The 14,511-nt window shown below is 46.9% G+C and overlaps 1 protein-coding gene across 1 annotated transcript; it reads left to right on the top strand.

Annotated features, from left to right (window-relative positions):
- Positions 1-363: 363 nt before the first annotated feature.
- On the top strand, positions 364-13,194 carry qpct (glutaminyl-peptide cyclotransferase). Its single transcript, XM_018733298.2, has 7 exons — positions 364-637; positions 6,592-6,738; positions 7,506-7,787; positions 10,310-10,477; positions 11,305-11,404; positions 11,938-12,054; positions 12,802-13,194. Exons 1-7 carry the CDS (start codon positions 539-541, stop codon positions 12,945-12,947), a joined length of 1,059 nt encoding a protein of 352 aa, XP_018588814.2. The 5' UTR covers positions 364-538; the 3' UTR covers positions 12,948-13,194.
- The last annotated feature ends 1,317 nt before the right edge of the window (positions 13,195-14,511 follow it).

Raw genomic sequence — 14,511 nt, forward strand, 5'->3', positions numbered from 1 at the left:
TTTTGTTTCACCCGTTACATTTGTACGCAGGAACGAGACAGGATGTGCGCGAGTCCATCGTGAAAACACACGCTGTGTGGCCGGATCTGATACTTAATAAAAATACATAAAAAGAAAAACAGTGTTATTAAGTGTTACATTTTTAAAGAAATGCAGAGCATGCAACCAATGAAATTTAATACATGAGAATCATTCGGAAAGCAGCTGTCTGTGAACAACTTCTATCAGAAAAACAAAAAACAATAGATAGAAAACATACATAGGGTAGGCCTGTGAATGTGATGATGTGTTGTATGGCGTGTAGAAGTCTGGAGGAGATGTGCTTGGGGGGCGAGCAAACGATCCCAGCCAGGCAAGCGCTGTGACTCTGTCTGTCTCGCTCCGGCGTGCGTGAACGCGCACACGAGCCACCCCCCTCCTCGTTCTTCCCCGCACCGACCCCGCAGGGCTCGCGCCACACGCTCGCTCCTCATGTTCCTCACATGATTCGCGCGAGGCAGAGCGGAGGAGAAGAGACGAGAAGAGCAAGAGGCGAGACATGGAGACGCTCTTCGCTCTCGGCATGATGATCTGCGCGCTGCTCGTCGGTCCGGCCGCTTTACAGACAGCGGCGCGGCTGCCGTGGACGCAGGAGAAGGTACTTGTTGTTGTTGTCACTTTACCACATTTCACACGGAATCGTGTCGGGCGTGCAAAGAAATTAAGCCTACGAATAAATTAAATATACTGTAGCAGCCGGCGTTAAGTGTTGAAATAATTCCGGATAAAAGTGAAATGTGAACACGTGTCGTAAATGGCCCAGCAGCAGCAGGTCAGATCTTGCTTAATAAACAGGTTGTAACAACTTTTTGCAAATCCTCTAATGTGTTTTTATTCCCCTTTTAAACTGATCGGAGATGCGGCAATTTCCCGGGAGCAGTGAGTGCGGATGACGTATGTCTGAAGAGTTTTAGATTTTATAAAAATCATGCGCACAAATTTCCAACATCATCCATCATCAAAGTGTAAATCATGCTTCACCGCATACGGGTGTCGTCATTACATTTTATACATGTTTTTGTACTGTCATAAAGCAGAACGAAATTTCATGCAATTGAATATTTACAAAATGATCGCTCGTATTCTCGATGCACGGACGGAGGCACAACACTATTTCAACTGTAAAAATATCAGGACTTATTATTGTGTCTGGTTGCAGAGATTCTCATTTTTGTCGGTAATCCTCACACTTTTGAGCGCGTGTGGAGATGTCAGCGATTCTGTCCGACTTTTGTTGTGATTTCACTGAGATGCTGCATTGCAAACAGGTGATCACACCTTCTCCCCAAGCTCCTTTCCTCCATCTCTTGTTGCTATGGCAGCGCCGCCTCACCATTGATCTCCCAGTTGCATATCCTTTTATTTATAGATCCATCAGCTTCCCCAGCAGACAGAGCCTCACATCTGTATCTGTGGACTCCGGTATTGTTTCTCATCAGGTGTCCGTTCAGACTCGAAGCTGCAGATCACGCGTGTTTGGCTCCTAAATTCTTGCCTACGTTTCCAGTCGGAGGTCTCAAGACAGCCGGGAAGGTGTTGGCGTAAAGCGGAAATTGTTCATCGTGGTGGTTGTGCAATTTTTTTCCTTTAGATCATGTTTTAGCGCAATGCTCTACAGCGCCATGGCATGAGCAAACAGGAAGAATCACTGCCACAAATACTCATTGAGAAATAATGAATGAACAGGCAGTTGGCCATGTGGGTTCTTTGTGGTTTCGCTACTAGTCCGAAAGGTCTGTGACTGAGAACTCGTTATGAATATCGTAATAAACTGGTAGTTTAAACAGACCTGCAATGGACTGACTTTCCATCCAGGGAGTACCCTCCCTCACGCTGTGTGCTTCTAGGATAGGCTCCAGGGCACCATCACCCTGCATCAGAGAGATGGATGGATGGATGGAGTATTAGTTATTGATAGATGGAGTCAGTGGTCCTATTGATAATTAGTGCAAACTGTCAAGCTTGTGTCCTGGGTGTAACAGATTTTCATCCGTGATCCATCTGTGACGAAAACGTCTTTCAATTCCTAGCCTACGTTGCTGTGAGGAGCTGAGCTGCAAGATGACTGACAACGTTTGTCCTCATCCCTCCCTTTCAGCCCGGTCTCCAGAGGAGCTGGATGTGCACTCACTGGTCAGCTCATCTGTATGCATCAGCCAGGCCCTTGACTCAAACTGCAGGGGAAGAAATCCTGCCAATCCCCTCTATGTGAATGGACAGCATTTATTATTAGTATTCTTCTTATTATTATTATTATTATTAGTAGTAGTAGTATAGTAGCAATTAGTAATAGAATAACAATAGTATAAAATACGGTACATTGATATATACTGGAATTAATAGTATAATGATATAATTAGTAGTATTATTACTGTTACTACTGCTGATATAGTTATTTTATTGATTATTTTGTCCCTGCGCCCCCGCTTTTGTACGAAAAACAACCAAGAGCAGCTTTGACGGCAAACAAACCTTTGAGACCAAACAATATGATCCGCATCATGGCTTGATGAAGGCAAAGGTTCCATGCACTGTTTTTCAAAACAGTTTGTACCCGATCCTGGCAACTCTGTCCTCCTTTTCACTGTAAAAAAAAAAAAATTCTTATCTTCTCATTTCTGTCTTCCCCCCAAGATGGGTACCATGACCCCCCCCAGTGTCACACCGTAGCCTCGGCTCCTGGGTTTTAGGCATGAAGGCTGTTCTTCCGGAATAAACGACTCTGCTCTGGATAATTATTCCACCGCAAGATACAGGGCTGCTTGGTTTTTGAGACATCGGAGCTGGGAAGGGGAACTGAAAGGTATAATTATATACCGACATGCTGCGGAAACGTTAAAGTGATGTAAACAGAAGCGCTCTGACTGAAACCGATGAGGTGAGAGAAGAGCGCTGGTCCTGAAACGACAGGTCAGACTAAATATCATTACAGCCTGTTGAAAGCATGTTTTCCACTCGGAAGCGCACGTTTTGCAGAGGGGAACAAGCTCTCGCTGTCCCCTCTTACGTCCGCATAACGTATACCCTGGAGTGGGAGTTAATTACACGGTGGGTGGAAACACTGAGGCTCTTCAGTAAAACCACAAGGCAACATGGGATGCAGCCCTCCGTGGGTAAATGGGACTCGACGGGTTTAGTCGTGCCGCTGTGTTGGAGTATGAGCGTGAATCGTGCCGCGAAGGAACCGAGTATGGTGAGCTGTCTCACATTGCAGTGCCTTCTGGACCGATCACACGCTCCCATAGCAGTGTGGATGGCTGGTCCGGTTAGGCAAACCTGTATAATTGGAGGTAATGGCTGTTTCCACATTAAAAGTCCTACCTTTCTATGTTGGTAGGATGCTGGTTTTTGTTTGGTGCTCCAAACAAACACACAATGTTTGCTCCACAGTTCCTGGTCTCTAGCTTTGGACATGGGTTCAAATGTGCCTTGGTCTGTAGAGTTTCATGCCCTTGCTATGTTCATATGGGTTTCCTCCCACACTCCAACAGCTTTTGTGTTTCAAGTGGACTGGGGACTCTAAATTGCCCATCGTGTGTGTGCTTTAACACACCAAACTATGAGCACTTGGGGCTGCTTTGTCTACAATCACACACACGACGTCTACAAACCGCTTGTCCCAAACGGGGTTGCGGTAAACCGGAGCCTAACCCGGCAACACAGGACGCAAGGCTGGAGGGGGAGAGGACACACCCAGGGTGGGACGCCAGTCCACTGCAAGGCACCCTAAGCGGGACTCAAACCCCAGACCCACCACAGAGCAGGCTCCGGCCAAACCCGCTATGCCAACATGCCCCCGGGCTGCTTTGTAATCCTCCTAAATACAGTGTAAATGAAATGAAATACAGTTTACAAAAGTAATTCTCTTGCTCCTGTGTGCAAGTAAATGAGTTAATGTGACAATGTATACAACTCTACTGTTACAGTGTATAAAACAACACTTACTTAGCTGCTTTTACACTTTCTACAAGTAATACTTAGCTGCTTTTACTTTATGTACAATTACAATGCACATAAAACACAGTTTCAATAACAAATCATTACTTATTTACTTGTGTGATGTGTGCGTGTATGTGTTTCGGCAACGCAATTGACCGGTGTCCCATCCAAGGTCTACCCTGCCTCACACCCTATACTTCCAGGATCGGCTCTGGACTACTGTGACCCTGTGTTGGATAAGCAGTTATTTATAATGGGTCATGAATGAAATAACCGGATCTGTATTACAAACGTAAAAAATTGGATTTGTTTAATTATCTTAATCATACAAAGTTATATTTATATGACCAGGTGTTCCAGTACCAGAATAAACTATTGCATGCATTCACGATGTGTTTTTTCCAAAACTGTCAAAACAGAGTTCACACGTGTCTGCGGGGGTCTTCGAGAAGCTTTTCTGTTGCCGTGCCGCCAGGTTTCGCTGCGTTCTGGACGAGCCGGGCCCGGGAGGGAAATGACTCAGAGAGGGGGCGCGCGGCTCGTGTAGTCGGAGTGGGCGGCGAGGCCTCGTCTGGCATCCTGTGCCCCGTCGCCGCGATGAGCGCCTCCCTTCAGCCTCGCTTCACTCCTACGCTTGCCTTTGAGAAGTTTGCTCTCAGAGTCGCGCGTCTCCGGTGGAGACGAGCAGCCCACGTCTCTTCCCGGGTCTGGAATTGAACGTGCCTCCCGGTTAATAATTCAGCTAAAACACCTTTCCACTCAGAGCACTCGGTGGGAAGGCAGATACCTACATTTTTTTCTTTTTTTTTTTTTTTTAAACCAATCGGAGAAGAACAACACTGTTCTCATCACAACGTGAGCACACAGATGTGAGAAAAGCCCCTGAAATGTTAATAGTCCAGTCTCGTGAAAATGCAATAAATGGGATCCTTGCATAATTTACTCCTGGTGGTGAAGGAACGTGGTGGTACCGGTTAGTTATGGGACTTTGCGGGGCCTGGATTATGAAAGGCTGAACAAATCATGAGTTATGGGGGATCAGGGAGTGATTACAGCCATCCTGTTAATATTTATAAGATTTAAAATACTTGGGTTTCTGAAATGGCATAAAGCGGTAACAGATGGAACACCAAGAGATTTACTGTACTTGATTGTGTTCCAGGTCAGTAATGGAATTCACAGTAAATGTTTATAATACGGCGGTGCTTGGAAGTGTATGAACCCTATAGGGATGGTCATTACTCTTGTATAAAATATTAAAATAAGCTTATATAAAATCTAAATCTTAAAGTAAACTGTCTGAGCCGCTCGTCCCATACGGGGTCGCGAGGAGCCGGAGCCTAACCCGGCAACACAGGGCGTAAGGCCGGAGGGGGGACACACACCCCGGACGGGACGCCGCTCCATCGCAAGGCACCCCAAGCGAGGCTTGAACCCCAGACCTACTGGAGAGCAGGACCCGGTCCAACCCACTGCGCCACTACGCCCCCTCCAATCTTAAAGTAAACTCATAAAATGAATAAATGATTATGATTTACACACCTGATTCTACATACCTACTTGGTTTATCCAGTGGGCTTCGCTTATTTTTACACCTGCACTACAATTTCCTCTAAAGCAACATACGGAACTGGTCATTACACATCTATTACGAAACATGAGATTACTTCTCATTAAATAACTATTTGTGGTAAAATTAAGGGACACGACGGGTTCACATACATTCAATCAGCACTGTAAGTCTCATTATATATTATAGAATATCCTGGATGCGTCTCATAAATGTTTTTAGCGTTGCAAAGGTAGCATTGATGTCACAGTAGACAGGACGCGTTTGGTTATTTTGGTTAAGTTTATGCATGGAGGTAAGTTTATTTTGCTGTGTCAGAAATTACTGTCAATACTTACGCATTATTAATGTGATTAGAGAGAGAGAGAGAGAGAGAGACAGAGACGTCCCAGAGCAGTTCTGAAAAGGACGATACCTAAGGATGCTGTAGTAAGAATCCTGTAATAATAGATAAAGAGATTCAAAATGAATGAGAGTTATAGGACAAATACTCAGTCTATTTCAACTGTTTAATTGAAGGGTGGCACAAGCAGGGTGGTGCGGTGGCACAGCGAGTAGCGCTGCTGTCTCACAGTGCCTGGGTGATGCGGAAGGATTTGATTCGATCCCTGCTCAGTCTGTGTGGAGTTTACATGTTGTCTCTGTGGGTTTACCTGGGGTGCTCTGGTTTCCTCCTACAGTCCAAAGACATGCTGTTCAGGTTCCCCATAGTGTGTGAGTAACAGAGAGAGTGTGTGTGTTACACTCATGTATGGATGAGTTACCCACTGTAAGTCACCTTGGTGAATAAAGTGTGTAGGCTGATAGCACTACGTAGAGTTCATCGGAAGTTCTTTAGGAGAAAAGTGTCTGCTGAGTAAATAAATATAATTGATTAAAAATGGGCTTTTGTACAATTAATCTTTATAATTTTGAAAAGTAAGACAGCGAGTGTCCACCTGTTGTGTGTGACAGGTGGGTTTAGTTCCGTCGACCATCAGACTATTTTTCCAGATTGCTTCTGCATCTTCACCCCACGCCCTTCTTTCGACTCCATGCCACAGCTGTACCACAAGCCGAGCACACTCAGTGCCGATGACATCACACGGGTCCTGGCTCACACAGACCTGGACCGCATGTGGCAGAAGGACCTCCGACCGATGCTGGTTCCACGGTACCCGAGTTCCCCTGGGAGTCTGTCTGTGCAGCAGGTCAGTGGTGGACCATGGGGTTAGGTTGGGTGGGTGTTGTGGGGGGGCGCTATTGCGGTTAGGGGTTCGAATGCTTTGCTGGCCATGGGAAAAACACGAATATGACATCCACCTCAACAGCTGGAGGGTGCAGGGAACAGCTGAAAGAAGTGAAGAGGCCAGTTCTGAGAACATGAGTCAGCGTGCGGTGAAAGTGTGAAACGGATTCCTTGAAAGCTTCTTGCAATGGTCATCCTTCCAAACAGATCATCAACCATCAATGCCTTAGCAGGCAATTTTATCCAAAGTGATTCCCGTAACTTCCACTGTCATTTTACCCATTTAAACAGCTTCGTATTTCCAAATCAGGACTCTAGCTCTACCTCGATAGACATTTTGGTCTTTATTCTAGATGTATCCACACAGGTCTGTTTCACCACACTAGAAAGCCCAAAAATGGTGGGCAGCCGCTGGTACTTGGATCCCCTTAGGTTTATTTTTCTCCCCTTTTTCACTGCTGGGAATCTTCTGTTTTCCTCTCCTCAGCTGCTGTATCTTAATTGTCAGTCACATTAGAAAAGGAAAATCTCTGCTGTAACACTCCTTTTGACTAATTGAGCGCTCGCTGTCACCCTGGTGGAAAGAGCGCTCTTTAGTCTGATGTTTTTCACCTATATGATATGGTCCTTGCAGACTGTTTCCAGTGTCTTCTCAGTCATGGAGGTGTACCTGTCTCTAATCTTCACCCCCCTGCTGAGACTCCTCTTTGTGGCTTTGTGTTTTTCTAGCACATCCTAAGCACCTTGCGGGCCCTGAAGGCAGGCTGGGATGTGGAGGAGGACCGCTTCCAGGCCTACACTCCTTATGGATACATGAACTTCGCCAACATCGTGGCCACCCTCAATCCGGCCTCTAAGCGGCGCCTGGTGCTGGCCTGCCACTATGACTCCAAGTACTACCCCCCACAGTGGCATGGCTACGAGTTCTTGGGGGCCACCGACTCCGCCGTGCCCTGCGCCATGTTGCTGGAGCTGGCCCGGGCTCTGGACCAAGAGCTGAAGACCCTCAAGGTGGGCAAACCCCTACTTCTCCCACTAACCAGTGAGATGGCACACTAGACACCAACCAGCAAAGCCAAATTATAGCTTTCCTTAGCATGAAGACAGTAGTTAAGGGCTTCTTCGGTCATCTTGCAAATGTGGGATGTGGTGCGGAATTAAAAGCCATCTCACAAGTGAGAGTACGCTCGAAAACAAAAGCATTTTTTTGTGTTAAGAGCAGTTCTCCCAGTGTCAGAATCTGGACCACTATAATATTAATCTCAGAGTAATTCTGATCACTAGCCCAAAATAAGGTGTAACATACATCTCAGTTGAGGGGGAGCTTTCCTAAGCGGAGCAGTAGGAGGCGTAGTGATTGCAATCAAAGGAACTCCTCCTCCTATAGTACCCTTGAGCAAAATAGTTACCCTGAGTTGATACAGTAAAAAATTACAGAGACATATAAATGGGTAAATAACTGTGGGTAGATTAATGCACAAGCCACATCTATAAGTATCTTTGGAGAAAAAAGATAAAATAATAATAATAAACTTTTAAGTTAAGCCAAATAAAAAATACCATGCAGTTTTTTTTTTTTAAATTGGGGGCAGCTGGTGGCGTTGTGGTTGGAGCGGATTCCTTTGGCTCCAGGCGTTGTGGGTTTGAACCCCGCCTCTGGCGGTGGTGCCCTTGAGCAAGGTGCTTACCTTGTAATTACTCCGGTATCGTGACCCAGCTGTGTGTCTGGGTACGTACTTGTGACCTTGCGATGGACTGGCATCCTATTCAGGGTGTAGCCCCCCACCCCCTTCAGCCTTGCACCCAGCGTTTTTGGGATAGGCTCCGGCTCCCCGCGACTCCACTCGGGACAAGCGGTTGTTGAAGCTGATTGGTTTTTTTACGTTTTATTATAAAATAACGGAAAGAGGAAAACACTTCTGAAACATAGTGGTAATTTTAAGTGAGTATAGGAAAAAGTAGAAATAGTGAACAAAACACACACACACACACACACACACACACACACACATTTTCAGAACCGCTTGTCCCATACGGGGTCACGGGGAACCGGAGCCTACCCGGTAACACAGGGCGTAAGGCCAGAGGAGGAGGGGACACACCCAGGATGGGACGCCAGTCCGTCGCAAGGCACCCCAAGCGGGACTCGAACCCCAGACCCACCGGAGAGCAGGACTGTGGTCCAACCCACTGCGCCACCACGCCCCCATGTGAACAAAACAGTAAACTTTTAAAAAGTGAGCAATGAGAATGGCCATGGGTCTGGTTGGTAAACCAGAAACATCAATGGACTGAGAACTGAGCCTTGCAGTACTCCAAATAATAATGAGATAGAGTGGAAGCTTCTGCAGAAAAGCTCATAACTGGAACAAGGCTGGTGCAAAAAAGGAACAAGTACGGTAACATTTATGATCTGCATTTCCTGAAATATGATCAGAAATTAAAAAGAGAACAATGCAGCACTTGACAGTACTTTGTGTTAGTTTGGTATCTCGGTGGTGGTTTGCTTTAAGTTGCAGTAAAGTAGCTGTTCTGCTCCCTCTGGGCCTCCGCCAGCCCTTTGGGGCAGTTTTTCAATGAAGGAGGTGTCACGGCTGCTGGAAGGGGCCGTCTTTCTCTGACGCAACGGTTGGCATCCCCAGGCAGCGCTGGATAAACGGACAGAACTGAGCAGAATTCATCACACCCAGCCAGAGTGTCTATATTCATCCCCAGCTGACAGAAGAGTGGGCAAAACGTGCTAGACAGGGATTCTCCTGCCTCTTAGGATTCCTGCTGAGGGCAATAAAAACGAACAAAAATGTGTTTATAGTCTGGAACTGTTATGAAAATTCCTGTCATTATGTATAATATGAGAATATACATAATTTTAGTCCACTTTAACAAAGTGTTAAAATTTTCCGTTTCATTTTAAAATTCGTTCATGATGGACCGTTCAGAAAGTGTCAGCATCTCCACCACAAGTTCTGTCCCATTTTGTCCTTGTTAACGGTAAACAGTTTTATTTGTATGAATATGATATGATTTATGAATCCAAGTCACCGCCCCGAAGAGATAGATCGCATTTTGGAGTTGGGTGGTTGGACCACAGTCCTGCTCTCCGGTGGGTCTGGGGTTCGAGTCCTGCTTGGGGTGCCTTGCGATGGACTGGCGTCCCGTCCTGGGCATGTCCCCTCCCCCTCCGGCCTTACGCCCTGTGTTACTGGGTAGGCTCCGGTTCCCCGTGACCCCGTATGGGACAAGCGGTTCTGAAAATGTGTGTGTGTGTGTGTGTTTTCCACTGGATGCGATGCGCTGTCCCCCATCAGGCACTAGATGGCAGTGTATGGGCCCTGTAACAGATTTCATATCTCGTACCTCTCTCCTCAACCCAGGGGTTCTCCACCTCTTGCGTTTTGAAGGAACGTGAACCACAGCGCCGTGTTTTTGTCGTACGTTTGGCTACGTTCATGCCTTTGTTTCCAACAAGCACCTGGGGTCAGCGTGCTCGGACCTGGCCTCGGTTTCGTGACGTCTGCTGCCTCCCCTTGCAGGACTCCGGTCCGGACTTGTCGGTCCAGCTGCTCTTCTTTGATGGCGAGGAGGCGCTGCACCAGTGGAGCTCCACCGACTCCCTGTATGGCTCGCGCCACCTGGCGGAGAAGATGGAGAAGACGCCGCACCCGCCGGGCGCAGAGGACACCAACCTGCTGCACGGCATCGTATGTTCGCCGTTATCCTCCGCTTGCTCTCACTCGTCGTACTTCAGTAACCAGCCTCATGAAGTCTGGAGTGCCTCACTGGAACCCACCCCTGTATACTTCCCTACTGTCTTGTCATCTCCCCATGGTTTCTACATGCCTCCCTGTGCAACTCCATGGTTTTTCTCGGCCTCCCTGTATACCTCTGTGGTTTCTCCATGCCATATCGTGTCTCCTCATGGTCTCTCCATGCATCCCTGTGTCTCGCCTGCATCTCTTGTCCCGACGCAGCCCTTGAAGTTCGGTCGCAAAAACCTTCGTGACGGACACCTGCTAATCTCCAGCGTTAATGTTGTTCCCTGCGAGATCCCCCATTTCCTCTTATCTTGCCCAGGGCCGCCTCTTGGCTCTTATCTGGCAGGTTTGATTCATGAGGGCAGCTGGCAGGCCCGGCGGTTGCAAACAAAGAGGTCCAGCGATGTGGATCGTATTTTTATGATTAACGTATTAAATCCGCAGGTGGCGCGGCTGCAGTTAGATAGCGACAGGTCTTGCTAAACAAACAATAAAGACACACAGTAAAAAAGAGATAAGAGTTAATAAGGTCACAACCGAATTTCCGCGCGCTCCCGAGGGACCCCGTCATCTTTAGGAGCGCTCGGATACGGGGCACGGTGTCACTCAAAGGAATGCATGGAACCATCTGGTAGAGCAAAGGCTCATGGGAATAAGGGTTGGCAGAGCGTTATTATCGCCCAGCTGTTTTCAGTCTTCACGTTGATGGGAAGAGAGCACTGACACTGTGTCCAAGGCCTCTGTGTGTGTGTGTGTGTGTCTGCCCGCCCCAGGACCTGTTTGTACTGCTGGACCTGATTGGCGCTCCCACTCCGCACTTTGGCAACCAGTTCCCCAACACGGCGCAATGGCTCAGCAGGCTTCAGAACATTGGTGAGTCCCCCTTGCTCCAGCATACCCCAGCATGCACATCCTCCAGCATTCCGTATCATGCACCCTGTCAGTTGTCCCTCTTTAATCCATTTGATTTTCCGAATTCAGGTTAAGTATTGATACCTTCAAGACCTGATCATTCTCTGTAACCCAGGAAAAGAACTACACTCCTCCAGCTCTGGGTACTTGGTGGTCCCATTCACAAGGGATGTAAAGTCAAAAGTCCAAAGATGCTCGGTTTTGACTCTGATGTGGTGAAATGGGTTTTCTCTGTCCCTCAAAACTGCTGAATCCATTTGAGCCTTCAAGAAGTATCCAAAAAACCTCTTAACCCACTTTTTACCTCATCTCCTAAGAGCTCCATCTGTCACAATCTCTGTTGTATTTCCTCTCAGACTTTGTAGGCAGCTGATTCAAAGTGATACCAAGTCAAATTCACTGCTGGTTGAATGAAAACAGTTGACTTATGCTTTTAAGCTGTAGTGGATGAGTATGACTGCCTCTTGCCATGACCTGTTTATCGTCCCCCTCAGAGCGTAGGCTGCACGCCTTGGGCCAGCTGGAAGACCACCCCACAGAGGTACAGTACTTCTGGCCTGGCTTGCCAGTGGGCCCAGTGGAGGATGATCACAAACCCTTCTTGAAAAGAGGTAAAATTTTCTGTCTGCTTCTCATATAAACTAAAAAATGTAATACATGTGATCCATTTTCTATTTTTTTTCTCATTTTAAATATAAATTTTAAAAAATTTTTTGGGCACTTTAGGTACCAACTAAAAGTTTAAACACACTTGATTGTAATTACTTTTCTGGGGCAAAAAAACACTGAAAGTGGATTCATCAGGAGTGACAGTTAGTCCTATGGGTCAATGAGACTAAATGTTAAGTATTTGGTTCCAAAATGTGACTGTTTGTGAATTTGCAGAGACGGTGAGCATATGAGTTTTGTCTTTGTGGTTTCCACTGTCCAGTATGGCGGTGGCAGTGCAATGCTGTGGGGCTACGTTGCTGGTCACTGGGGTGGTGATCTTCACCCTGTCCATGGTAATCTCAACCAGCATGGCTATCATAGCATACTTCAGAGGCATGCCTTTCTATCAGGGTTATGACTAGGTGGGCAGCCCATCGTGCTTCTGCAAGAAGCCAACCCGAAATACACGTCAGAGTAGTGTGGAGAAGAAGGATGGTAAAGCACAACTCAAACTAACGACGTAGACATGAGACATCAATTATGAAAAAAACTAATTCTCCACATATGTACTCAAACTTTTGACTGGTACTGCAGATATTGAAGAAATAGTCCAAACCATCTAGTCAATGGTTCCTACTGACAAATGTCGTACTGAAGCCTCAGTTCATGTGACCCATGTCTCAGCTCAGGCTGTGTTTGTCCTATAGGTGTGCGCATTCTACACCTGATTCCCACACCGTTCCCCGCTGTGTGGCACACCTTCGAGGACAACGAGGAGAACCTGCACCGCGCCACCATCCAGAACCTCAACAAAATCATGCAGATCTTCGTGCTCGAGTACCTGAAGATGTGACCCCCCCGCTGTGAGCGCCTAGGAACATCCGCGGTCCCGCCGGGCGGCTTCGCTGGGCCTCCTCCCGCCACTGCCCCTGGGGTGGCCAGTCGTCCTGTTTATAACACACAGGCTGGGATGTGTGTGTTTTACAGTGTTTGCTGTAGTCAGAACCCCCTGCTGGGGGGGCCACGTTCCATTACTTTTTTGTGCTGTCATTCTCTCTACATGGAAAGACCATCACAGAAAAAAGGATTAAAATGAGACAAAAGGCTCACCGACTGCTCTTTGTTTCTGTTACCCCACTGGCGTTTTACTTCCGGAACTTTCTAAACAGCCGCCTTCTCAGCTGACAAAGGCTGCGAAAGCCGTATCGCAAATGTAATTCCATAGTTCGTTCCGGCCGGGCGCTTCCAATTTCAGCGCTAAGTGGCTGAAATTTCACGCAGGTCCATCGGAGTCGCCGACTCGTGACCGAGCTCTGATGTTCAAACGTGTCCCCAGATATTTCGTGACAGCGCTGTGTCTCCCGTGAGACGGAGGACTGGGGATGGATCGGGGGTCTGCCCGTGGTGGGTAAAACCTCCCCTCTGTCCGAGCGGAAGGTGGGTACGAACACAACAAGCGAACAAGTGTCTCGGCAGCAGGTGGCGTACCGGTTAGGGCTCCTGCCTTGCACTCAAAGGTCCGGGTTCGTCTCCTCCTCCTGCTCTGGTAGCCACGATCAAGGTACTTACCCTGAATTGATGCAGTAAAAATGATCCAGCTGTATCAATGGGTAGATATCGTAAACAGCTTAGAATATAACCTCACATTATGAGTCCTTCTGGGGAAGGAAAATCATGAGCTACGTGGATCAATACAAGCGGCTGTCCTCAGTAGGAAGACCTCAGCAGTGAGGACCCCCCTCTCTCTGGAATACGGTATTTACTCCAAAGTAAGCGTTTGTTCCCCTTGTTTGGAAATTGTTTCCTTTTCCTTAGGAAGGAACAGAATGTTTTTCTAGAGAAAATTGCATTGTTTAGGGTAATAGTCAGTGTAATATGTAAATACATATAAATATATAGCATACAGGTACGCAGGTGTTTACTGTTAGGTCTGGTTTTTAATATCTTTGGCACATGCTTTCCATTCTGTTATTATTAATGGCGGACAAAAGAACTCGTATTATCTGCAGCGTTTGCAAAGACAAATGTTGGCGGAAGGCAGATTTCTTATACCAGGTATCAGTATGAATGAACTGTGCACTTGTACTCAAAGGACCTGGGTTCAAATCCCACCTCCTGCTGTAGTGCCCTTGATCTAGGTAGTTAACCTGAATTAATAGAGTACAAATCACAGTATTAATAGAAATGACCACCTGTATTACTCTGTATTACTACACTAGTTAGTACAGTACTACACCTGTATCACTCTACAGTATTTACTCATGTTGTAATAATACAGTACATTAATGGTATATTAATACACCATGAGTAAATCTGTGTAAATAGCTTCGTATACAAACCCAGCATTGTAAGTCACGTTATGGAAAGAGCTGCTGGTAGCGTAGTCATTCGAGCCATTGGACCCAAAGGTTACGGGT

The sequence above is a fragment of the Scleropages formosus genome, chromosome 15, assembly GCF_900964775.1.
Source record: "Scleropages formosus chromosome 15, fSclFor1.1, whole genome shotgun sequence".
Taxonomy (NCBI): domain Eukaryota; kingdom Metazoa; phylum Chordata; class Actinopteri; order Osteoglossiformes; family Osteoglossidae; genus Scleropages; species Scleropages formosus.

Excerpts from the sequence above, each read along its gene's own strand:
- qpct (XM_018733298.2), top strand. The coding sequence starts at position 539 with ATGGAGACGCTCTTCGCTCTCGGCATGATGATCTGCGCGCTGCTCGTC. Across the intron at positions 10,478-11,304 it reads CCAACCTGCTGCACGGCATC|GACCTGTTTGTACTGCTGGA; the intron begins GTATGTTCGCCG and ends TGCCCGCCCCAG. Across the intron at positions 11,405-11,937 it reads CAGCAGGCTTCAGAACATTG|AGCGTAGGCTGCACGCCTTG; the intron begins GTGAGTCCCCCT and ends CGTCCCCCTCAG.